Source organism: Salvelinus sp. IW2-2015, linkage group LG16, assembly GCF_002910315.2.
Source record: "Salvelinus sp. IW2-2015 linkage group LG16, ASM291031v2, whole genome shotgun sequence".
NCBI lineage: Eukaryota > Metazoa > Chordata > Actinopteri > Salmoniformes > Salmonidae > Salvelinus > Salvelinus sp. IW2-2015.
In genome coordinates, this window is record NC_036856.1 from 11071468 (window position 1) to 11096894 (window position 25427).

The window sequence follows — 25427 nt, forward strand, 5'->3', positions numbered from 1 at the left end:
TGCCAGTGGGACACACCAGAAGGGCTTATATGTGGCACTTGTCTGACCCATAATACACGCTTCATTTGCCACTAGCTTCATTTTCCACTAGTACGGATGCGTCGGGATGGACTGCACAGCTTGAAAAGATTTTAAACAAAATATAAATGTTCAGTAGGCTACACCTAGGCTTATATGGATTTGAACTGAAATTGATACTTTGTAGCTATCGTTTCAAACGATGAAATATAAATTGTGTCAGCACCTCTAGAGTTAAATCAATAGATGTCTATAACTAACCCAAGATAGTTCATCTCTCTCGTTTATAGTGTGAGCAAATGAAGCATAGTGGGCAGAACAAGCAAGGTGGGCAAAGCCAAGCACGAGCTAGCGAGATCGTATTGGCGCGTTGTAGCATATATTTTCATATTTCCGGTAGGGAACGCCTACTCTTTAGTGCGCGTGTGCACAAACTCACTCAACCTTGCATTCATTCTTAACAACGCGACTTTGGCAAAGCGTGAAGTCTACTAAACTTTGTTTACTGTGTTCGTAACATATTCTAGTTTTTGTAACATATATTTTTTGATCCGATGTTTCATCAATGATAACATTTGCAGAATGTTGGCCCAGTTTCACCTAGTTCCATCCTCTCCCACTACTAGACTTGCTCTCACTACCACATTTGGTGGTGAGAAACATTGGACGGATGTTTCAGTTTTATAGCCCCTGTGACGTGTATGTGGTTAAATATCCAAGCGTGCGCGCGAATGGTACCTGACGGACACGTGACAGATAGCGGATCCCGTCTGGTGGTCCGGTTACAGTAGATGCCAAGATGGCTGCAAGCAATTATTATGGGTTCACTCACGGTGCCGGTCCGCAGTACAGGTAATTACATAGCTTCTGGCTATGGGTAGCATGCACTCATCCCGAGTCGTCTTGTTGCGACGAGTATGCCTCCAAACGCCTCATTGCTGGTGCGATATTGCTAGCTCGAGGCCTTGGGAGTGCAATGGATATGCTAGCCAGATTAGTTAGCTAGCTAACGTTACTGTTAGGCATCAAAGCAGGTTCCATTCTTGCCCGGCTAGGGAGAGCTTCGCACTTGGAATGTGATGAAACCTAAAACTCTCAATCGTTTTGCAAAGATTATTAACTAGCTACTGTAGCTAGCTTGATATTTGTGTAGTAAAATGGCTCGCTAGTTAGCTTTTTTCCTAGCGGTAGGGGCACACGAATTAGTTAAATTGAGGTCCAGAGGTGTAGTCATTAGTCCAAACAGTTGCGTTTTGCAACGAAAACTAAAGTTTCTATTATTGGACAAATTCAGATAGATAGTTCCCTCCCCGTTCCGTTTAAGAAACGTTTAGCAACAAAATCGCCATAATGAATATGCCCCTGGTCAGCTTCAAACTAGCAGTCACAATTTGGGCGAATATGCTAAATCTTTACGCCGTTCAGTTGTAGATAGAAATGCTATGAATAGAGCCAACATGATTCCTTGTTCTAAATGTAAAGGGTTGTTTTGTTCTAACATATTTACATAACTAGAGGACTCCTGATATCTCCAGGAGTGATAAGTATAATTGTTTGTCTTAATTTGTTGTCTAATACTGTCTTTTTGCTAACTAGGGCCATCTACTTTAAGTGCTGCCCTTCTTCCCAGTAGCCACTTGGTGTGTGAACTGCTGACTGCTCATAACTTGCAGATGATTGTTGACACATCAACCATGATTAAGGGGCAGGGCAATTTGTGACTGTTGTGGTCTGAAACAAAAATGGCTCTGCCGAGTTATTTGAGGAAGGAAAGAGCGGAAGGCTCCACACCTCTCTCACTTGAGTATCTTACGTAGTTATTTTCAGATGTCATTTTAGCAACTGTGTGTGTGTTCTATCCCAGTTTGCTCCTCTACCTGTAGGCTTTACAGACGCTCCCCACCCGTTGGCTGCAACCCTTCTAATTTAGTGTACCCTGCTCAGCCTATGCTGCCCTTCAGTCCCTAGACTTTTTGGCCCTGACGGAGATATGAGTTACCACAGAGAACACTGCTGCTCTACATCTGACTACATTTTCTCTCATACTGCGAGAGTATCTCGTTGCCGCGGTGGTGGCACAGGACTGCTKATTTTTCCTAAGTAGCGATTTTCTATTTTTTCCTGCCTCACTCACCTGTCCATCTCATCATTTGAATTCCATACTGTCACTTGTCCACTCAAGCTTTACATTGTCATCTATTGCCCAACAGGTGCCCTTAGAGTTCCTTAATGAGCTTGACAACTTGATAAGCTAATTTCTAGATGGCTAACCACTCTTCGTACTGGGTGACTTCAATCTCCCGACGTCTGCCTTCGATGCATTTCTTTCCAACTTTCTCTTTCCCCTCCTTGCCGCTTTTAACCTCACCCTTTCCCAGTCCCCTCCCACTCACAGGGCAGGCAATACGCTTGACCTCATCTTTTCTAGGAGGCTGCTCACCTACTAATCTCACTATAAACCCCATCCAGGTCTCTGATCACTTTGTTTCCTTTTCTGTCTCCCTCTCTTCCAACCATAGCCACTCAGCCCCTACCGAAATGGTCATACGCAATCGCAATCTTCGCTTTCTCTCTGCTAAATCCTTCTCCCTCCTGTCTCCTGATTCTGCCTCTTCGACCCTACTATCCTTCCTTTCTACATCCTATGACTCGCACTGTCCCCTTTCCGGCTTGGCCCTCCCCTCTTGCTCTGTAGCTGAGTGACTCATTGCGAGCTCACAGAACAGGGCTGCGGGCAGCAGAGTGAAAATGAAGGAGAACTAAACTTCCAGAGGGCATATCATCCTTTCACTCCCTCCTCTCCTTTCACTCCCTAGGGAACTCTTTTCCACCTGTCTCTGACCAACTCTGTCGCTATATCTCTCAGAATGATCTTCTTGGCCTTAACCAGTGAGGCTTCAAGACGGGTCACTCAACCAAGACTTCTCTGTGTCAAGGAGGCTTTTCCGCACTGCCAAAGCTGACTCTCTCTCCTCTGTTCTCATCCTCCTAGATCCCCCATACTCAACTGGTGGACCAGATCCGAATCCAGAATGGGGTCAATACGGACCGCAGGTCCCAAGAGGGAAAATAAATAAAAATACAATCAAAAATAATTCAATTTTTTACTCGGTCGGGCTTCGGCCCATATAAACAAACAAGACATGGAAGAATGTGTTGAATTGCATGAAATTAGCTTTAAAACGGCCCTTAAAATCTCTGCCTCAATCTGTAGAATTGCAGGAAATTTGCTTTAAAACTACAAAACTACAAACTATAACGAGGGGTGTGAACAGTTTGGGGTCGCATGGGTTGTGAGGTGGGGGTTTGTTACTACGCCGATAAGTTACATTATTTATCCGGACCTGTGCCACCTATGAAATTTGTGACTGGACCTTCTCAAATAGTACTTCAGTACCCCTGTCGTAGAATCCACTGCCGTTGACACCGTGAACCATCAGATCCTCCTCTCCACCCTCTCAGGGCTGGGCGTCTCGGGCTCTGCACACTCTTGGATTGCATCCTATCTGGCAGGCCGCTCCTTCCTGGTGACGTGGAGAGGATCTGTGTCTGCACCATGTACACTCAGTACTGGTGTCCCCCATGGCTTGGTTCTAGGCCCTCCTCTTCTCTCTATACACCAAGTTACTCAGCTCTGTCATATCATCACATGGTCTCTTCTATCATTGCTATGTGGATGACACTGAATTTACTTTTGTCCTTCCCCTCTTCTAACACCCAGGTGGCGAGACGCATGTCTGCGTGCCTGGCTGATATCTCCGCTTGGATGTCGGCCCACAAGCTCAACCTCGACAAGAGGGAGCTGCTTTTCCTCCCGTGAAGGCCTGCCTGCTCCAAGACCTCACCATCATGGTTGACTACTCCACGGTGTGCCCCTCCRAGAGTGCAAAGAACCTTGGCGTGACCCTGGACGACACCCTGTCGTTCTCTGCATACATGAAAGCGGCGACTTGCTCCTGCAGGTTCATCCTCTACAACATCAGTAGAGTACGATCCTACCTCACACAGGAAGCAGCGCAGGTCCTAATCCAGGCACTTGTCCTCTACCGTCTGGACTACTATAACTCGCTGTTGGCTGGGCTCCCTGCTTGTGCCACCAACTTATCCAGAACGCTGCAGCCTCTCTTGAACTAGCACCCGCACTTGACTAATTTCCCTCGTAGCCATGACTTTTCTGAATAATGTACTTACTATAACTGATATGTGGTTGTCCCACCTAGCTACAGTATCTTAAGATGAATGCACTAACTGTAAGTCACTCTGGATAAGAGCGTCTGCTAAATGCTTAAATGTGAACATTCCAAAATTCGTCCTTCTTCACTAGCCTCCGGTTAAGGTTTTTTTGGGGAGGAGCTGCCCCATGATAAAATGACACGTTTGTTAGCTAGCTTCTTGCTAACTTTACTTGCTAAATAAATAATTGTTGCCTAATGTCAGTGTCTGTGTACTGTCATTATAATATCCATAGAGAGTCATGTCAAGTGAACCTGGCAGCCGTAACAATGAATAATATTCGTTTTGCCTATAATGTTTCATGTGGCTCAGTTGGTAGAGCATGCCGCTTGCAACGTCATGGCTGTGGGTTCGATTCCCACAAGGACCAGTAATTAGAAAAACATTTTATGAAATGAATGCACTCACAACTGTAAGGCACTCTGGATAAGAACGTCTGCTAAATGACTAAGATGTCAAATGTGTTATCAGCCAACCAGATCAATAACCCTTGCATTCCAGAGGGTGGATCCTTTGCCGCTTCAAACTCAAACTGCACCCTAGAAATATGTTGCCAACCTATTTCACAGTCGGAATACTTTATTTTTAACCGTCACCACCATACATTTTTAACACTATTCCCTGATGTTTACATGGCAGCCTAGAGCTACTAGTTGCCAGCTCATCTGCTGCATCTGCTGTAAGCCTATTATTGATTTGAGTGACAGCTCTCAGTCTCAGTTGATGCCTCTGAACTGGTGGTGCATCAACAGCAGCAGCTGTGGCCGATGTTGATTACAATATTTTTGTGCATAAATCGGGATCATTACATAGGCCCACCTGACTGTGGATGTCATTGCACTCTACTTTTATAGAAACATTGCTTTCTTTGCATTGTTTGCCTTGTGTGTAGTTGTGTACCAGTACACTACAGTGTGAGGAACAGCCTAAACATTTTCTCAGCTTTAATTTGGGTGCTTATTCTCCCTATAATCCATAACATTTTTGTCCTTTTACCACATGAAACAAAGCTGGGTTATTCCAGACAATGCTGACACAGATGATTTTAGAACACCTGTGTTGGGAAGGCTGTTATCATCATTAGCATGGATTGTGATGCTAAGGCTGTTGCTTTATGTTTGCGAGGTCATCCTTTTGGCATTGCATATTCTGCAGGAAATTGATTTCATGTAGAGTATCYTAGTCTGCACAGTATTTTCTGTATTGTAGGTGATGAGTTATTTCAGGACTCATCCTCATCCTAAATAGGAGGCTCAACAATGTCTAAAAACAGGTGGCATTGTTTAAAAACAGGTGGCACGCTGTAGGTATATGCATGATCATGTTTAATAGACAGCCACAGTTGATGCTGTTTGTAAATGTTATCTTTTGATTGAAGATGCTAGCTTCTAACTCTTCTACAAGTTTTTAAATCTACATTATGAAATGTTCATGTTCGGTAGGCAACAGTGTTTAAAAAAAAATATATATATATTTTTTAACCCCCTTTTTCTCAAAAATTGGATACCCAATTTCGTGGTATCCAATTGTTAGTAGTTACTGTCTTGTCTCATCGCTACAACTCCCGCATGGGCTCGGGAGAGGCGAAGGTCGAGAGCCATGCGACAGTGTCGGAGGAAACACCGTACACCTAGCGACCTGGTTAGCGTGCACTGCGCCCGGCCCGCCACAGGAGTTGCTAGTTCGCGATGAGACAAGGATATCCCTGCCGGCCAAACCCTCCCTAACCCGGACGACGCTGGGCTAATTGTGCACCGCCCCATGGGCCTCCCGGTCGCGGCCGGCTGCGACAGAGCCTGGGCTTGAACCCAGAGTCTCTGGTGGCACAGCTAACACTGCGATGCAGTGCCTTAGACCACTGCGCCACTCGGGAGGCCCCGGTAGGCAACAGTGTTTGACGGGAAAAATATATATTTTGAATACAGGAAATAGCAGTTACAGTACTGTAAATGTACAGTACTCAGACTACACACTTACCATTTAGAGATGGGCTTCATAAATGTCAGTGAGTCACTTAGTATTGACAGCATTTTCCGTTTCCAATGTGCCTCATTCTTCACTCCAACTACTCCATCTTGTCTCTGTCACCACAGCGTTCAGCCTCCACCGGCCTTTGCCCACCCCACCACAGCCAGCTACAGTGTTCAGCCGGCCCCTGCCGTGGCCCATGCAGTGACCGCCTCTTATGCCCCTGCCCCTGCACAAGCAGCCAGGCCCGTCGCCTCTGCACCCTACCTGGCGGCCTACCAGACCCACCCTGCCCCCCCAGACTATGGCTATCGGCAGCCGGACCCTACGCCCCAACCTACCACCACCCCACAGGCGTACCAGCTACCGGTATACACCGAAACGGTCAGTCCCATTTCCGTTCTTTAGCATCCCGTTGTGTGCTGTCATCGTGTTTTATCTATTAGCTATTGTATATAAATGCAAGTACCTGGGGAGAGTTTTAGATTGTGACTTGAACAATACACTTTTTGCTATTCATGTTTACTCTGTAAAACAACCTTTCAGGATAACTACAGTTACGGACGACCACCTGCAGTCACTAGTTATGAGACTAAGCAGTACTACCAGACAAGTATAGCTCCAGCCCAGCGGACCCCAACAGAAGCTTACTACCAGACAGGTGAGTCATTGCCAACCTTATTCCCATGCATATTGACACATGGACAATCATAACGCTGCAATGCAAAAGCCACCGATTCATTTGAAAGGTTCTCTCTGAATGTGACAATACATTGTTTTATACACTATTCATGAGAACATACTATTGTGCAAAAGAACTTGGCTGCTGGTATACTGCAAAAGCCTGTGTATTGAATGTCATGTAACTGGAGCCAAGCCTGTTAAACAACACAGTGATGATCTCTTTTTCTTCCCTGTAGGTGTGAAGAGTGGCTACAGTCCAGTCAGCACGGTGTACAGCCAGCCCCCTCCACCACAGAGGCAGGTCACAGCTTTAAAGCCTCTGGCCCCCGCTAGCTCAGTGTCCACCAGCTATAACATCTACCCAGTGTCCACCAGTGTTCAGCAGCCTCCAACTCCCATCTCGTCTTACACCCCTTGCTCCTCCTTCAACTCCACAGCTGCGACCTCCTACTCGGGTAAGAGAGAGAGCTTCTTCCCACACTCCCAGAGCTCCACATTTAGCGCCAGGATCAACCCTTGTGAAATTCAAGCAAGCCCAGCTTGCATATTTGTCACAGCATATGTGTTTTTACTGTGTGACCCCCTTCTGCCCTGTCTCAACTCTCCATCTCTCACCTTAGGCATCAGCTACTCTACTTATGACTCGAGTGGCTACACTTCCACCCCCTCCTACTACCAGCCTGCACAGCTGCCCGCTCCCCAGCCGCCACCCCAGCAGCCCCAGCCGTCCATGCAGCTGCCTCACAAACAGCTCACCAGCTCCTCCTGGAGCAACGCGGGTAGCAACATGGTGACCGCTCCCACAGTCAACGCCTACAAGAAGCCCATGTTCCACCAGAACAGGCTGCAGAAGCCCAAAGGGCCACCCAAGCAGCCCCAGCTGCACTACTGTGACATCTGCAAGATCAGTTGTGCTGGCCCGCAGGTAGTGGTGAACTGTGTGGGTGATGCGTTATGAGAGGGACAGGTCATTTGTTGGCAACGGACATAACGACTACAGAGTTAACCTAATGTACAGTATTTTAACATCAATCAAATGTATTTATAAAGCCCTTTTTACATCAGCTGATGTCACAAAGTGCTATACAGAAACCCAGCCTAAAACCCCAAACAGCAAGCAATGCAGATGTAGAAGCACAGTGGCTAGGAAAAACTCCCTAAAAAGGCAGGAACCTAGGAAAAAACCTTTAAGGGAACCAGGGTCTGAGGGGTGGCCAGTCCTCTTCTGGCTGTGCCGGGTGGAGATTATAACAGAACATGGGCAAGATGTTCAAACGTTCATAGATGACCAGCAGGGTCAAATAATATTAATCACAGTGGTTGTAGAGGGTGCAACAGGTCAGCACCTCAGGAGTACTTGTCAGTTCAGAGTTAGAGACAGCAGGTGCGGTAGATCGAGAGAGTCGAAAACAGCAGGTCCGGGACAAGGTAGCACGTCCGGTGAACAGGTCAGGGTTCCATAGCCGCAGGCAGAACAGTTAAACATGTAATGTGCCTAAGATGAGACATACTGTAGAAACACAGGGTTGACATTCAATGTTTTTTGCAGGTTTGTTTTTATAGGTATGTTGAATTAACTGTTGTTGAATGGTTTTCTCTGCAGACGTACCGGGAACACCTCGAGGGCCAGAAGCACAAGAAGAAGGAGGCTGCTCTGAAATCTGGCAGCGTGGTGGGGAGCAACGGGCCCCGGGGGATTCAGACCCAACTGCGCTGTGAACTATGTGACGTTGCCTGCACTGGCGTAGACGCGTACGCTGCCCATATCCGAGGGGCCAAGCACCAGAAGGTAGCACAGCTGCACTGACAGGAAGAGAAACATCAGGCAGCTAGCTATCTAATTGAAGCACTGTTTAGCTAGTTAATTTGTCTAGATCAGCTCTGTGATAGTTGTTGGTGTATTGTTAGTGTACCACTTTTAATCAGGTATTTATGTGATATCCCAGCTCAGTGGTTTGTGTTATTTCTCTCCTTAACCCTGTATAGGTGGTGAAGCTCCACACCAAACTAGGCAAACCTATACCGTCAACTGAACCCATTTTAGTGAACAATGCTCCGATTATCTCAACATCGACCGCTGGGAAGACGACCCCTATTGTCGTCACGTCAGCTGCCCCTTCAGCGCCACCCAAACCGGTGGTGGTAAACGCCGTCAAGGCCCCAGCACCTGTGAAGAAGCCAATCACACCCAAAATAACCCTTCTTGGTAAATCTTCCCAAAAAATCTGTGTTTAGTAGTTGGGATTATGATATTATCTGTGCTGACAGATTAATCCAATGATGGGTAATTGAAGCAGTAATTTTGGACTCAAACTACACTTCTAAATTGCACCTTACTAATATTTGGCCTTCRTCTTGACAGCCAACAAGCCGGCCACCCCTCCATCAGCCAAGGTGGATGAGGACCATCAGTTGGCAACCGCTTCTAAGAGCGAGACCACGAGTGACGATGAGGATGGGGAAGGAGTGGGGGGGCAGGGAGACGTCCAGCCTGTGGGACATGACTATGTGGAGGAGGTAGGAGTTGTTTTTCTTGATTCACTAATCATTTGTAAAATATGCGAAGGTTATGGTATGTTCTAATGCAAGTTTCCATTTTGATGATGGGAAGGTGCGTAATGATGATGGGAAGGTGATTCGCTTCCACTGTAAACTCTGTGAATGCAGTTTCAATGACCCCAACGCTAAAGACATGCACCTAAAGGGACGCAGGCACCGGCTGCAGTACAAGGTAAGGAAGTGCATCATATAGCGAAACATTTGTGCAAGGTGTTTTTAGAGCTAACCGCTACGTACTACAATGCACTTATTGTACTGGCAAAATTAATTGACTGTAACATAAGCATTGAACACTTTGACCTGTTGTACAAGCATATGTCAAGTCACAGCAAAACTATCGCCACTAGGTAGCAGACTTTGTTTAGGCAGGATGGAGAAATTGCTTGCAATGTCCTGTAGCCCCCTTGTCATTTGGCCATCAGTTGAATGTCATTTACATCAAATTATAATWTATTTGCATGACGGCTATATGCATACTTCTCAGTTTGAGAGCCTGCTACTCGCTAGGTGTGTGACAATGTGTGACTATACAGTACCAGTCAAAAGTTTGGGCACCTACTTATTCAAGGGTTTTTCTTTATTTTTTACATTGTAGAATAATACTGAAGACATCAAAACTATGAAATAACACATATGGAATCATGTAGTAACCAAAAAAGGGTTAAACAAATATGTTTTATATTTGAGATTCTTCAAAAAGCCACCCTTTGGCTTGATAACAGCTTTGCACACTCTTGGCATTCTCTCAACCAGCTTCACCTGGAATGCTTTTCCAACAGTCTTGAAGGAGTTCCCACATATGCTGAGCACTTGTTGGCTGCTTTTCCTTTACTCTGCGGTCCGACTCATCCCAAACCATCTCAATTTGGTTCAGGTCGGGGGATTGTGGAGGCCAGTTCATCTGATGCAGCACTCCATCACTCTCCTTCTTGGTCAAATAGCCCTAACACAGTCTGGAGGCCTGTTAATAAACAAATGATAGTCCCACTAAGCGCAAACCAGATGGGATGGCGTATCGCTGCAGAATGCTGTGGTAGCGATGCTGGTTAAGTGTGCCTTGAATTCTAAGAAAATCACAGACAGTGTCACCAGCAAAGCACCATAACACCACCACCTCCATGCTTTACGGTGGGAAACACACATGCGAAGATCATCCGTTCACCCACACCACGTCTCACAAAGACACGGCGGAACCAAAAATCTCCAATTTGGACTAAAGACCAAAGGACAGATTTCCATTGGTCTAATGTCCATTACTCGTGTTTCTTGGCCCAAGTAAGTCTCTTCTTATTGGGGTCCTTTAGTAGTGGTTTCTTTGCAGCAATTCGACCATGAAGGCCTGATTTACGTAGTCTCCTCTGAGCAATTGATGTTGAGATATCTGTTACTTGAACTCTGTGGAGCGTTTGTTTGGGCTGCAATTTCTGTGGCTGGTAACGCTAATGAACTTATGCGCTGCAGCAGAGGTAACTGTGGGTCTTCCTTTCCTGTGGCGGTCCTCATGAGAGCCAGTTTCATCATAGCGCTTGGTTTTGGCGATTGCACTTGAAGAATTTTCAAAATTCTTTACATTTTCCGTATTGACTGACCTTCATGTCTTAAAGTAATGATGGACTGTCATTTCTCTTTGCTTATTTGAGCTGTTCTTGCCGTAATATGGACTTGGTCTTTTACCAAATAGGGCTATCTTCTGTATACCCCCCTACCTTGTCACAACACAACTTATTGGCTCAAGCGCATTAAGAAGTTAAGAAATTCCACAAATTAACTTTTAAGAAGGCTCACCTGTTAATTGAAATGCATTCCAGGTGACTACTTCATGAAGCTGGTTGAGAGAATTCCAAGAGTGTGCAAAGCTGTCATCAAGGCAAAGGGTGGCTACTTTGAAGAATCTGAAATATAAAAATATATATTTGATTTGTTTCACTTTTTAGATTTTTTGAACACTACATGATTCAATATGTGTTCATAGTTTTGATGTCTTCACTATTATTCTATAATTTAGAAAATAGTAAAAATAAAGAAAAACCCCGTAATGAGTAGGTGTGTCCAAACTTTTGACTGCTACTGTATGAATGACAGCTCTTGACATTGTTACTATCCCTTCATTCCCCCTCCTGTAGAAGAAGGTGAACCCAGAGCTGCCGGTGGAGATCAAGCCCAGTAACCGGGCCAGGAAACTGCAGGAGGGCAAACTTAGGAAACAGAAACAGAAGGCTGTGCTGAAGAGACAGAGGGATGATGAGCAGCGCTGGCACTTGGAGATGAGGTCGGAGCCAGACAGCAGCTGGCACACAGAGATGAGGTGAGAGCCAGACAGCAGCTGGCACACAGGGATGATGTCAGAGACAGACAGCAGCTGGCACACAGAGATGAGGTCAGAGCCCTTGCTTCGGCATAGATCTAGGATCAAGCTTACTCACCCCAAAATCCTAGTGTCATCCATTTGGGGTTAAACGGATAGTGCGAGATTTTGGCAATTAAGCCCTTTTCTACTTACCCAAAGTCAGATGGATACCATTTTTATCTCTCTGCGTGCAGTTTGAAGGGAGTTGCTAACTAGTGTTATTGAAATTGCTAACTAGCATGTACAGCTGTACCTGTGGACTTCCAGTCATTGCACATCGTAGCTATACTTATAGACTTAGTCATTGCGCTAATGCTCGTTAGCGATGGCTTGCGAAACTACCTTTAACTTCCTTTTAAACTGCACGAGAGAAGCTCATCTGAAAAGGGGCTTATTTGCCAAAATCTCTTAAGGTCTGAGCAGTGCTTAGGGGCAACTTCTCCCTATAGTTATTTTTTCTTGGAGATGATTTCAGATGAAGGCAGACCAGGGGAACCCTGCTGCTGGGTCCACAACCCATATAGTTCTGAAACCCATGCTCTCACAGTATGGTTAAACCACAAAGAGGATTCCTCTAACTTTGTCATTAATAGAGAAATGTTCCTCTTATTACGCCTGTTCCCCTTTTCATTACAATTCCTCCTAATATCTTAATATAGAATGCCTGCAACATCTTAAGTGATGAGAACTCTTGAATCCCCCTGCATAATCTGGCCAAATACCTTTCAACAGTCTCAAAGAAGTCTTCTAACTCCTGATCAGCATTTTCACCTAACAGACGGGTAACTCAGCAGAAAAATCTACCCAGTCTGAATATTTAATAATCCTGTGCTGTATTTGTCTCCTCTGCCAGGCGCTATGAGGAGGACATGTACTGGAGGAGGATGGAGGAGGAGCAGCTTTACTGGGGGGAGCAGAGACGCAGGATGCCCCCCCCTCCACTCATGAGCCGGCCTGGCATGCCAGTGCCACCCCTACTGGTGAGAATCAATGATTCAATCAATGTTCGGTCTACGTGAACTTGATCCCTTGAGGAAAATCTGGTGCAACCAGGATTGATGTATTTAGCTTTTCAGTTTGTTTCCAGAAGTGTTTTGTTGTAGAGAGAACCTGGTTCTATTCAGCTCTTCTCTTCTCCCKTTAGCAGCCTGTGCGTCGGCCGGACTCCCCAGACGACCGCCACATCATGGCCAAACACTCCACCGTCTACCCTGTGGAGGAGGAGCTGCAGGCGGTGCAGAGGATTGTGTCCCACTCTGAGCGAGCCCTCAAACTGGTGTCTGACTCCCTGCTGGAGAAAGAGCCCCCCGCTGCTGCTCCTAAGACTGATACAGAGGCTGATGCTGGCGAGAAAGGGTAAGCTGTATGGGTCTGTACTAGTGCACACCTTTCTATTGTAATGTTCTGTAATGCTGTTCCCTCCTGGTGTGGGCCATCGGCGTGTAGTAGGGTTGCGGGGAGCTTTCAGGATTGCATTGTCTATCGACGATGTTTGACAGCCATCGTGATGTCACACAAACATGTTTTTTTATATTTGAGTTTGTCTGCTCCTCCGGGGTCTGTGAGAGCACACTGCAGGACAACATGGCCTATTTCCTATTTGCCATCGCCCAATACAGTTCAATACATATGTGGTAGTTAGACTATTCACAAAATGCAAGAGAACAATGTAGATTGTAGAAAGAGCGGAGAGCACCAAAGCTGCGCAAAAATGTCAGGTAAGGTCTGTTTTTTCCCCCCTCTCTGTCGGATGATCATGGGCCTTTTGCAGTGGGCACTCTGTTATCTGGCTTATTTTWAAAAAATCTTGATTTCTCTCTTTCTCCCCATTTTCCCATTCAATTAAAATGTGAGTTGTTGGCATAAGCATACTAGCCTACTCTTTCAATATCAACCATCAAATGAATCTATAGGTCTAACGGAGTTCCATCTCAAAGTTGTTTGCCAATATCCTAAATAGAAACATAATATAGTAATAATGAGAGGGAGAACAAAACATTGCAAGTTGAACCAATCGAATAGGAAGTTTAAACAAACCTGGTACTTTTCTGTTTTACTTGACTAAAGTATAGACAAAATCAACTTTGCCGTCGGAAAATCCCTCCTTGCAAACCAAAAAGCCAATAATATAGGCCTACACACAGGCTATTGTCAGTAAAAGTAGCAGTGAAAGGTACTTTGAGAAGTTTAAACGTATTAACGAATATGTATAATATTGTTGAAGTCTTTGTTACTGTCCTTGAATTGTGTAACGGGCAATTGGCCATAAGCTCCCGCAGCAGCACTTTCAATAAGCTGGAACAAAAGTGTGTTTCAAATAGCTTACAGATTGTGCATTTATTATAAAATAAAAGTCAACAATCAGATCAAATAAATGATTTACCTATAACATTCTTTATAACACTTAAATAAACATTGGCTTATGCTAAAAATGAATAGGCCTATTAGTATATGCCTTTTGCCTACTGAACTGTACAAATCCTAAATATAAGCCTACAAGTTTCAAAATAAAGTAGACAAAAATACAAATTTAAAAAATTACCTAAATTAGTGCAAACAAACAAGTCTTTCAAGGTTTGACAGAATATTTTAGCTCATCCTATAATTCTTTCAGCTTTGAATATAGGCATTGAAAATTGAATGAAGTGCAATGAGGAACCATTAGGTCTAGTTGTTTTAACCATGTCTACGGCCTACCTAAAGGTTTCTGGCAAGGAACATGTTCACTTTCTCTGTCCAAGAGTAGCAAACTCAGTAGGAGGATGGACTTGTAAATGTTGACAGAGGTTTGTAGTCGCGCCATACTTTGCCCTGATAATCTTTTTGCATATGCTTCAAGTGACTTCGGTCAGGTCTGCTGGCTCACCTTTTATCATTCGGCCTAAAACCAAAGAACCGCCAAACAGGCGAAGACGTGCTTTTCATTCCCTCCAAGTAAGCAAAAGGTTTTCTGATTTAGCGTAAGGCAGGCTAAACTATAGTGAAATGCCATCACATACTTTTTTTTTTTACAGTCAAACCCGTTGGAAAGTAGCCTAATGGAAGAAAGAATGTTGCAAATGCACTTATCAAGATGAAATAACCAATTAGCCTACACTTGATACGGCTATAATATTKGTTTTTAAAAGGTAGGCTAATATGAATCATAGCCCTACCAATTTGAAAATCATGCAGCCTAGACTAAAAAATAACTAGATCTAACACTGTTTAGGCCTAGCAATGTCTTTTTTATATTGGGTTCTTCCCGCCAATTGACTCCTCTTTGAGCAATGCGATGCAATAGACGATACAATCGTATATCAACGATGTTTGGACAGGACAATGTGTCATTCCAGACATCGCCCAACCTTAGCGTGTAGCCTGATGTGTATTTTTGTTTACCCATCCCTGCTTGATCCCTGGTSTGTAGACCTGACACACAGGGGACCCGTATGCTGAAGGGGGTGATGAGGGTTGGCATTCTGGCCAAGGGCCTGCTGCTCCACGGGGACAGGAACGTGGAGCTCATCCTGCTGGCTGCCAAGAAGCCCACCCTCTCTCTACTGAAAGACATCGCTGAGCAGTTGCCCAAAGAACTGACGGTAAGACAATTCTCAGCTTCCCTTAAGTGGAATCATATCTTTTGAGATCCACTGTGTATGAGATGGTGTGGTTTTCTACATGCAGTTGGATTATACACCAGAAAATAACACGTCAACCGTTATAAGGAACAGTTAGGGACTTTTCCCGATCGTCTTTGATGCTATTTGGTCAAAAGAGGAAGTCTGATTTTCATAATCAAATGACAAACCACAACTTTTGACTTCATGTCATGAAGTTGTCATCAGGGCTGCACCAACACTAGAAAAGGAACTTACTGTAAGATAATTCTGTATAATTAATGATTCAAGGAGAGCGGTTTCCCCTCTGTCTGTATTGCAGAGCTCAGTTCCTAAACCTGCAATCCTCTGAACAGTGAAACGTGTATTTGAATCTGTGGTGCCTGAGACGCCAAGATTAGTGCTGATGGGACACAATACCAGTCTGTGCCTTACCAGTGGTCACAACATTTAGCCTACAGATGGGCATCAAGACTATTCAAGAAGAAACAGTCAAGGAAAGAACCTATAACAAAAAGACTTGGGTTCAAATAGTATTTGTTTTCTTTCAAATGCTTTAGCCTGATTTTACGTAATGAGCTTGTCTGGCACAATGGAATAGTCAACAAAAAGGATTGCTGGATTTTCACATCTGACACTCCAGCAGGTTCAGTTAAATGTTCAAAGCATTTGAAAGAAACCAAATACTATTTGAACCCAGGTCTTATACCAAATTAAATTTGTATATTAGACTGTGGTGTGTGTGTCGCATTTCCTTCCTCTGAAGTTCTGGTATAATAGTGTTTTTCATCAGAAGTGCTTTTGACTGATCTTTAGTACCACTGCCTGGTTATGAGTCATGACACCTGTACCCTACAGAGACTGGGGCTATAGTTAAACATGTACTTCCCTAAGGTTACATGAAGCCCCCCCCCCCCACAAAAAAAACTGTTAATCGAATTACTGTCTCTTAAGCATTTGTCCACTCCCACAAGATGATATAAATGGGCATTTTTTTAAGTTAAATGCAGCTATTGAGAAATTATTTGAATATCTAGGGCCAAATACATAGTTAAGATTTAATCCAGTGCCCCATCAAACGAACCCCCCCCCCCAGGCCAAAAAGATACCCCCCCTGTAGTGAGTAATCCAAAGTGTCCTTTTAACCGGCAGACATTTTCTGAAGATCAGTATGAGGTACAGGCTCACCCTGAGGAAGCCAACATCGTGATTTTTTCGAGCAAGGAGCCAAAAATGCAGGTCACCATCTCTCTAACTTCGCCGCTGATGAGGGAGGATCCTGCCCCTGAGAAGGAGGAAAAGGCAGGAGACAAAGCGGCTGAGAAAGGTTAGAGAAGCCAAGCTTTCAGTCCAATAAATGCACTGTGTCTTCCAAAGCTCAAACTCAAAAAAAGAAGAAAAAGAAATGGGACTTTTAACCAAGCCCATAGACTTTCATCCAAATGTGGTAGATATCGTAGAATAACACTTTTGTTTCTCCCCTCCCGGCCCTCGAAGGTATGAAGTGAATTGACTCGCCCATTCATTTCTGTCTCTTGTTTTAATTTATCCATTATTTCCAGTACCAGTAGTCCCTCTGTTTTCCACTTTACTTTGTCCGATATGGAAATCTAAAGCAGGGCTCTCCGACCTTTCTATGCCATTTGTGTGTGTGTGCGTGTGTCTATGGACACATGCCCAGGTGAAACCAAGAAAAACAATGGAAGTGATGAACTATACAAAGATAATGCCCAGGGATGAGTGTGCTTCTATTAACATGACATGCAGGAATAATTGTATCACTTTTGATATCAATTTAAATGTAATTTTGTTAATATTCATCTCCATCTAGGCTAATGTCAATTTATCACCTTATCAATAGTTAGTCAATAGTTGCTAATGGGGTTTTAAGAGGTGCCATGAAACCTCTCATCCCTGTTAACTGAAACGGCATCATCAAAGTATTGATTGACAAGGTGTTGGAGTGTCATTCTATCCCCACACAATGGTCTCTATTGAAGTTGGGACTGGATTGTTGAATTGATTAGTCTGCTATACAGTTAAACCCCTGTCGCATTGCGGCATACTCGTAGAACCATTGTGAGAAGCAAAACACTCCCTCACCTATGTGAGCTGATCTCCCCTTTTTCTATCACTGTAAATACCGTACTTGGAAAAGGTTTCAACATTTATATTTCCCATTGCTTAAGTTGTTGTTTGGGTTTGTTGATCAGTTTGTCCGCCTGTATCAGCAGACCTTGGCAAAACATACAGTATGTACATGCATTCCCCCCTGTAACAGAGGCGCTAACATCTACGACTCTTGCCACAACAGTCTCTAGGAACATGGAAAGCCCCATTGTGCTACTGTAGCTTATCTTGTGAAATTACAGCTCTAAATGACTAAGGAGTTACCATTTGGCATTCCATATGTCTATTCACTTCAATATGTCTATTGATTAATAGCATGATATGGCAATGGATGCATTAACAAGTCCCACATCAAAATTCCTTGAGTTCCCAAATCGAATGCATTATTGGCACATTTTCTTACCATGGAAGGGATTAGTGGTAAAGTAGTTGAATTACCCTGTTTGTCATATTTTGTTACTCAACATATCCAATGCAATCACTTTATATTTCCTCCTGACTTTCATTATCTCTCTATTATTACCCATAACTCATGAGAAACTGGGTGAAACAGTACTGTAGGTGGCTCTGATGGACACAGTCATATGAGTGAGAGCAGTAATCAATGAGCCAGTGTGTTCCTCCTCTCCTACTGTAGGGGTGCCTGAGAAAGACCCTCCTGATGTTCTGAACCGAAGGAAGTGCCTGGAGTACCTAGCTGCTCTGAGACATGCCAAGTGGTTCCAGGTAAAGAGAATATGTACAATGGCAAACATGTTCACTCCTAAGTATCCCGAGTCCCAGATCGTGACTAAGACAGCAATGGAGTTGTCAAGACCGCACAAACAGATCTGGGACTAACGCCTAAGTACTGAGTCCCAGAATCTTCATTAACATGGTCCATAAACAGGGCCTAGGTAAATCTCCAGGCCGTAGTTATAGCTTGTCTGTGTATAACAGTGCACTGTAACAGCTGTGTGTGTGTGGTATCTACAGGCTCGTGCCAACGGTCTTCAGTCCTGTGTGATCATCATTCGACTGTTACGTGATCTGTGCCAGCGAGTGCCAACCTGGGGCAAGATGCCAGCCTGGGTGAGGATGTTCTGTCTCTGTGTTCAGCTTTTATTTAACGAAGCTAATTGACGTTAGTTCTTAATTGTGTCTTACGTGGTATGTCTGAACTCCCTGTGTTCAGGCTATGGAGCTGCTGGTAGAGAAGGCCATCAGCAGTGCCACAGGGCCCCTCAGCCCAGGGGAAGCTATGCGTAGGGTCCTGGAGTGTATCGCCACGGGCATCCTACTGCCAGGTGAGGGAGCTTACCAGTATTATTTGTTAGTATTAGTTAGCCAGGGTGGGATCACTCCACATTTACTGCAGTTGTTTTGACCCACCTTTGTTCTCTAGTGCGTCCTACTGGTTATTCAGGGGAAACTTGCATTTTGAACTGTACAGCGTGCTTTGTCAGCGGTATACATAGCTAGCAGTGTTACTTTACATTCTTGAAGTAGAAGTTGTTCAGAGTGGTGGTATGTAAGCAGTGAGTGGAACAATATAAATAATGTAGCAGGAGTCTATATATAGCAGTTTGAGTGATTTGTGTTCCTTCTCTCAGACGGTCCTGGGCTGCTGGACCCCTGTGAGAAAGCCCAAACCGATGCTCTGGGGAGTATGACCAAGCAAGCCCGGGAAGACATTACTGCCAGCGCGCAGGTACTGTCACTACCACACTCTCGCCATGTGATTGGGCATAATCAACAGTAATTTTTGGAAGTCTACCACCTTAGACTGGGAAACAGGGCGGCATACAGAAGACGTTGAATACAAATTTCTGTAAAGAAATCATGGATAAACTATATGGGTACAGATCCACTTAACTTAACCCCTTAGTTATGTTAGCTCTGGTTACACTCCATTCGTGTTTGATTTTCACCCATTGATATGTGTGAGAAGGGAATGTGTTTGAAGTCCACTGATCCACTTCTCCTCTCGTCTCTCTGGTTCCAGCATGCTCTGCGACTGCTGGCGTTCCGTCAGATCCACAAGGTTCTGGGGATGGACTCCCTGCCGGCGTCCAAGGCCAGCGCTCGGAACCGCAAGCGCAGACGGGATGGAAGCGAGACGGGAGAAGGAGAGGGGGAGGGAAAGAAAGACAAGAAGGAGGATGCAGAAGAGGTGGATGCAGAAGAGGTGGATGCTTGATCTCTCCCAGAGAAGTGTTAGCCTGGGCGCCCGCCTGGTTCTGCTTCTAATGTTGGCATGAGAATGATAGGGGAGTAATGCAGAAACGGACTGGCACCCAGGCTAGAGCAGGTTAGTAGTCTATACTGGCAGAATGTCACATCCTTTACGTTTATTTTTATTCTCAAAATCTATATGAATATAACTGACTTAGTCGTAACATTTCTGCCTCCCCTAAAGGGAGGAGAGAACGGGAGGGGAAAGGTAAAGATTATTTACTGTAATTCTCTCCCATGCATTCTGTACTGTAACATACTGTAGATGTACTTCAAATCGTGCTGAAAATTGACTTTAACGTCACTGACTGACTGAGATTAAGGAGCTAATGACTGATAGCCTGATCCCAGATCTGTATGTGCTTCAGGCCAAGTCCTCTTCATGTATTTATGGCATGAAAACGATTGTCAGAGGAGTCAACGATCGTCAGGAGTTTGCTAAAGCACAAACTGATCTGGAACCAGGCTAAATGATTGCATCATTCCATTTCCAGAATATTTGCCCACTCAGCTACTGAAGCCCTCCCATTTTCAGTACCTGTACAAACCACTGTTACTTACCATTGTCTTCTATGTACTGTAGGTACTCCTACATGGATACCTACATTGTAACGAAGCTCTTTTTGCTTTTTTCCCTGCTTTTCTTATTGAAGACTAGCTTTAATCCTATACTGCACAGGCTAGTTCAAGTGTTTTATTATATACCGAAGACTGCAGGAGTTCCTCATCTAGGTGCATGAATTGAGATGAGTTCTGTAGATGAGGATGGGTTTTGCTGATGGGTCTGGTGTGAAGACCTGTTATTCAGGAGGTTTTAAATACAAAGACATGGGTAAATTAAAGTATGTTTTAAGAATGTACAGTTCATTGTGCCTAAATTGCAGGCAATGACAAATTACAATGATAAAGCTGTAATGTAAAGAAAAACACTTTGAAAACATTGCTCTTTGAAAAGCACTCCGTATAGTCTGTAAAGATGCCTATAAATTTGTCAGGACACCTGAAAGAAAAAAAAATCTGCTTTGTACAAGTTGTGTTTGCACAACAAAACACTTAAGGGAATCACTGGGTAATAGAAAATGTTTTGTCTAAGAGGAGTTGACTGATAGCTCATACAGTATGTTGCACACTCTAAGTCTAGCATGCTGAGGGAATGAAGCACTTATAAAATGACCATGATATTATATGCAGCCATATATTTATCGTGTAAACTTGCCTATTAACAATCTGTCTTTTGTGTTACTGGGGGAAAATGTCTTGAGCGAGAACTAAAGTATGGATATCTACTGAAATAATCCAGGGATAATAGTCTTTAGACTTTCTTCCTTGTGCCTGCATTGTTTTGTGTCTAGGAAACGTCATATCTATGGACTGAAGGTTCTAAAAAGGGGAACATTTGAACTGAAACTGGATCATGCAACATTTTGAAGATCTTATTCACATCCTGTATCTTTGTGCATTAAGGTTTTGTAAGAAGCGGATTGTGCTTTTCATTGATTTTATTTACAAAGAGCATCTGCGCAGCACCGTTTTAACTTTTGTTGTTATCTTTGGAGGATGTTGCAATTGAATTTGTATTGTTGAAAGGAGAGTCAACGTTGCTGTAATATTTTAATTTCTTTGTAGTGGAGCCTTATACCAAGGATGAATATTAAAGACTTAACCCATGGTCTACTTTTCTGATTATGTGAATAATTGATTATTTTTGACAGAACTTGCATTCCACACCTTGTAAAATGTTTTTCCATTCATATGCCACTGAAAAAATGGTCAGGGCTTCCACAAAGTAGCAATTGTATCCTATCACACCCCTCTGGTATATTGACTATAAAGGGTGCAGCAATCAGATGAGATGGGCTAAAATGGGTGATGATCTGCCTGGAAAACTGAAGTTGAATTCCGTCTGGCAGAAATGAGTGTTTGAATCAGGAAAGTTCTCTCAACCTCTACAAGCCAGAATGTTGAATACATTTATATTTTAACATATTTTACCAGTTGTTCATGCGGATGGACCTTTTGGCGGTAGGAATGTGAGACCAATATATCCACACATATATAATTACATCAACTTTTCAAAGCGCTGGTAGTGTGTTCAGATTTCATAAGCATGTGCATAAAGATACATGCATACTTGCCGAACTCGTGCACGTTTCAGGTGATGGGAATCTAAATGCACTACCAGCGCTTTGAAAAGTTGATGTAATACTTTCCTGTGGATATATTGTCTCACATTTCTACCGCCAAAAGGACCAACCGCACTAACAACTGTTAAAATATAATTTGATTCAACATTCTGGCTTGTAGAGCCAGGGGAAACTTTCCTGATTCAAACGTTACAATTCAATGCAATTCAACGTTGGGTTTCCAGGCAAGGTGGTGAATAATCATTGAAGCGCTGCCTAATGTTCGAAGATGAGTATTTGCTTAACGTACACACAACCTTATTGTTTTAATGTGAAAAACTCACGTCGTTGAGTTTGGTAAAATTCAAGCATAATCCTTTACTCAGGTATAAAATCCTAATCAGACACTCATAATGCACCTGTTTATATATCCTAGATAGGTGCCCCATTAGTGCCATCTCTGGGTTGGCATTATAACCATTATCTTAACATCTTCCTTTTAATTTTGAGTTAGCTCGAGCACTTCATACCATTTTAATACCACAGTGAAAATACATATTTACATTATCAACACTTAATTAAAAAAAAAAAAAAAATTGTCCAACGTGCCCATACCGCAGGGGCAGTCTTACATTAGCCCTTGTCGCACTGGTAGCATATTGGGCACCTCTGGGATCCTCAGGTCCTCTCCCACAGCCTCCTGAAATTGTGTAGGCACGGTCTTCCCCGTCTCCTCATGTGTCCTGCCCACACCATCCAGAGGATTTTCTCATTTGGCCCTCCTGTATCCTATGCTCTCCTGAACTGGGCGTATGTCCTCCTGGTTCCTTCCATACTTTCGGCCCTTTACTACCACGTCATATGACCTTGCGCTGATGTGCCCTATGCATATGCCAAGACTCCCAAGTGGCATCCCTGGCGTGAGGTGACAGGAGCACTCTTGACAGCTTGGCCTTGTTTTATTACAGGCAGATTTMTTTGCATGCTGGTCATAGTAATGTTTTGACTTGTCCTGACGTGCACGTTTGTGTGCCTGAATATCCCCAAAGACCTTTGGTGCGAGGAGCTTGGGAGTTGTTGGCAACAGAGAGCGTGTGCGTCTAGACATTAAGTGCTGTACAGGACTGCTGCCGAAGCCCTCGGCGGGAGTATTTCTCCACGCCAAAATGGCTTGCCACACATCTGTGCCTTCCTGCATTGCCTTTGTCATGTGTCTGCTGACTCTGACCTACCATTACTTTGACTGTGGTATGGTGATGAGGTCACATGACGGAATTCCCAGACTTTTGCAAACAAACCAAAGTCTTGACTCGTGAACTGGGACCCATTATTTGTAACTACACCACTGTCAGGTATGCCATAGCTGCTGAACTGCTGCTTACAACAGTTGATGATGCAACCGACTGTTGTGTCAATCACTTTCTCCACCGCCCAAAAATCAGAAAAGTAGTTCACTATAAATCAGAAAAGGAATGTTCTTTACTGTGAACAGATCCATTCCCACTTTAGACCAAGGACGTGTTGGTATGTCATGTGGCTGCAGCATTTCCTTTTGCTGCTTAGGTAGATTAGCATTACATATGCTGCACACAGCCACAAAATGTTTCATTTCTTGGGTCATGTTGGTCCAGAATACTGAGTCTCTGGCTTTCCTGAGACTGGCTTTGACCTCTGAGTGCCCTGCATGGATACGAGAGAGAATCATTGGGCGTAGAGTTTCTGGCACTATCACCCTGTCGCTTTTGTAGACAACCTCTTCCTGCATTGTGAGTTCATCTCTGTATGTCCAGTAGTCCCTCACCAGGATGGGCGTACTCTTTCTTGTGTCTGGCCAGCCTCTTAGGATAAAAGACTGAAGCATTTGAGAAGTCTTGTCCTCTGCTGAATGAGCTTTGCTAGCATCCCGTGTCTGCGGGGAGATGTTTTGATCAGTAGCATGGTTCACATCTTCAACCTCAGCCTGTAGAGGATATACAGTCTCATTTGTCTGATATTGGGGGTGACTAGTTGTTGATAGTGTGCTGCTCTAGACAAGAACTCTGCAATGTGAAGCTCTCTTCCTTTCTTGTATACTACCTGTAGTTGATAACGCTGAAGCTTTAGCGTCATCCTTTTGAAGTCGCTTCGGGGCAGACAGAAGAGGTTTTTTGAAGATAACCTCAAGCGGCTTGTGATCAGTGTGCACCGTGATAAAGTTCCTACCATGAAGGTATTGATCAAAACGGTCACAGGCGAACACCATGGCTAGGCACTCCTTTCAAGTTGGCCATATCCTTGCTCCATGGGTGTCAATGTCCTTGAAGCAAATGCAATGGGCTGCCCCTTCTGCAAGAGTGCTGCCCCTAGGCCTTTGTCACTTGCATCACATTGTAGGGTCACTTCAGAGAGGTCATAGTACCTCAGTATTGGTTGGTTGCTTACCAATTTCTTGATTTGCTCCAATGCATCATCATGTTTAGGAAGCCATGCCCACAGCACATCTTTATTGGTCACCCGACGCAATGGCTCGCATACGTCAGACGAGGTAGGAATTTGGCTAAGTAATTTACAAAACCAGCGCAGGGGCTCTGCTTTTGCACCTGTAGGTGGCGGCATTTGCTGTACTGCCTCCACCTTCTTGGGGTCTGGCTTCAGGTCTTCAGCTGTCAAAAGATGTCCCGTGTATGTAATACTGGTGAGCCTGAGCTTAACTTTGTCTTTATTCAGCTTTAGATTCATCTCCCTTGCTCTTTGTAAGGGCTGAGTCAGGTTGTGGTCATGGTCCTGCACTGCTTTTTCCATTGTAGCACCACAGCCGTGATGTCATCAGCTATGATGCTTATTCCTGGCAGTCCCTGAAGTGCATCATGTTGCCTTCGCTGGTTTCACTCCAAATGGTAACTTTGTCCACCGGTATCTACCATTGGGGTCCAAAATGTGGTGGGTTAACTACTCTTCATCCAAACGTACCTGCCAGTACCCATTTTTTGCATCCATAACCAAAAAGATTTTCACTTTTACCAGGCTTGGCAGTATCTCTTCAATGGTAGGCATTTGGTAATGTGTCCTACATAAGGCTTTGTTCAGGGAACTTGGATCAAGGCAGACTTATTTTGCCAGGCTTTTCCACTACAACCATGTTGCTTATCCACTTAGTAGGTTTGGTGACCTTCGTAATGACACCCTGTTCCTCCAATGACTCAACAGCCTTTAGTATCTTTTCCTTCCGTGGAATGGGGATTCAGCGGGGAAGCTGTTGAACTGGTCTAACAGACTCATCCACCACCAGGTGAAGCCTTCAAAAACGTCCTCAAACTGTTTCAATATTGCCTCTTAGGTGTTCGAGTCTGATGGGACCTTTTGTTTTTAGTGTTGACATGATGAATGACATGCTGGTGGTTGAACTGTAGCAACTTAAGTTTTTCACATGTTTCTGCTGAAAGGAGAGGCTTTTGCAAGGTTTTCACCACTTGGAACTTTAGTACACGTTTCCCCATCATGATTGGCTTGCAGTTCACTCCCCTACTGGTACAGCCTTGCCTTGCTTGGTTGTGGCTTTGCATCTCCATCCTA

The 25427-nt window shown here is 44.2% G+C and overlaps 1 protein-coding gene across 2 annotated transcripts; it reads left to right on the forward strand.

The window, feature by feature from the left end:
* Positions 1–647: 647 nt before the first annotated feature.
* On the forward strand, positions 648–21426 carry LOC111975552 (zinc finger RNA-binding protein). Of its 2 annotated transcripts, none has more exons than XM_024003890.2 (19): positions 648–870; positions 6345–6603; positions 6766–6880; positions 7140–7358; positions 7524–7828; positions 8507–8692; positions 8890–9109; positions 9266–9420; positions 9515–9634; positions 11586–11767; positions 12663–12789; positions 12957–13165; positions 15219–15390; positions 16561–16735; positions 18176–18264; positions 18514–18609; positions 18713–18824; positions 19131–19228; positions 19523–21426. In XM_024003890.2, exons 1-19 carry the CDS (start codon positions 818–820, stop codon positions 19715–19717), a joined length of 3087 nt encoding a protein of 1028 aa, XP_023859658.1. In that variant the 5' UTR covers positions 648–817; the 3' UTR covers positions 19718–21426. The 2 variants fall into 2 exon arrangements, with proteins under 2 accessions (XP_023859658.1, XP_023859657.1); XM_024003889.2 differs by having other exon boundaries at positions 651–870; positions 12954–13165.
* The last annotated feature ends 4001 nt before the right edge of the window (positions 21427–25427 follow it).

Coding starts and splice junctions, on each gene's coding strand:
- LOC111975552 (XM_024003889.2), top strand. CDS start 818: ATGGCTGCAAGCAATTATTATGGGTTCACTCACGGTGCCGGTCCGCAG. Junction 7,829..8,506: donor TCAGTTGTGCTGGCCCGCAG/GTAGTGGTGAAC, acceptor TTTTCTCTGCAG/ACGTACCGGGAACACCTCGA. Junction 11,768..12,662: donor AGCTGGCACACAGAGATGAG/GTGAGAGCCAGA, acceptor CTCCTCTGCCAG/GCGCTATGAGGAGGACATGT.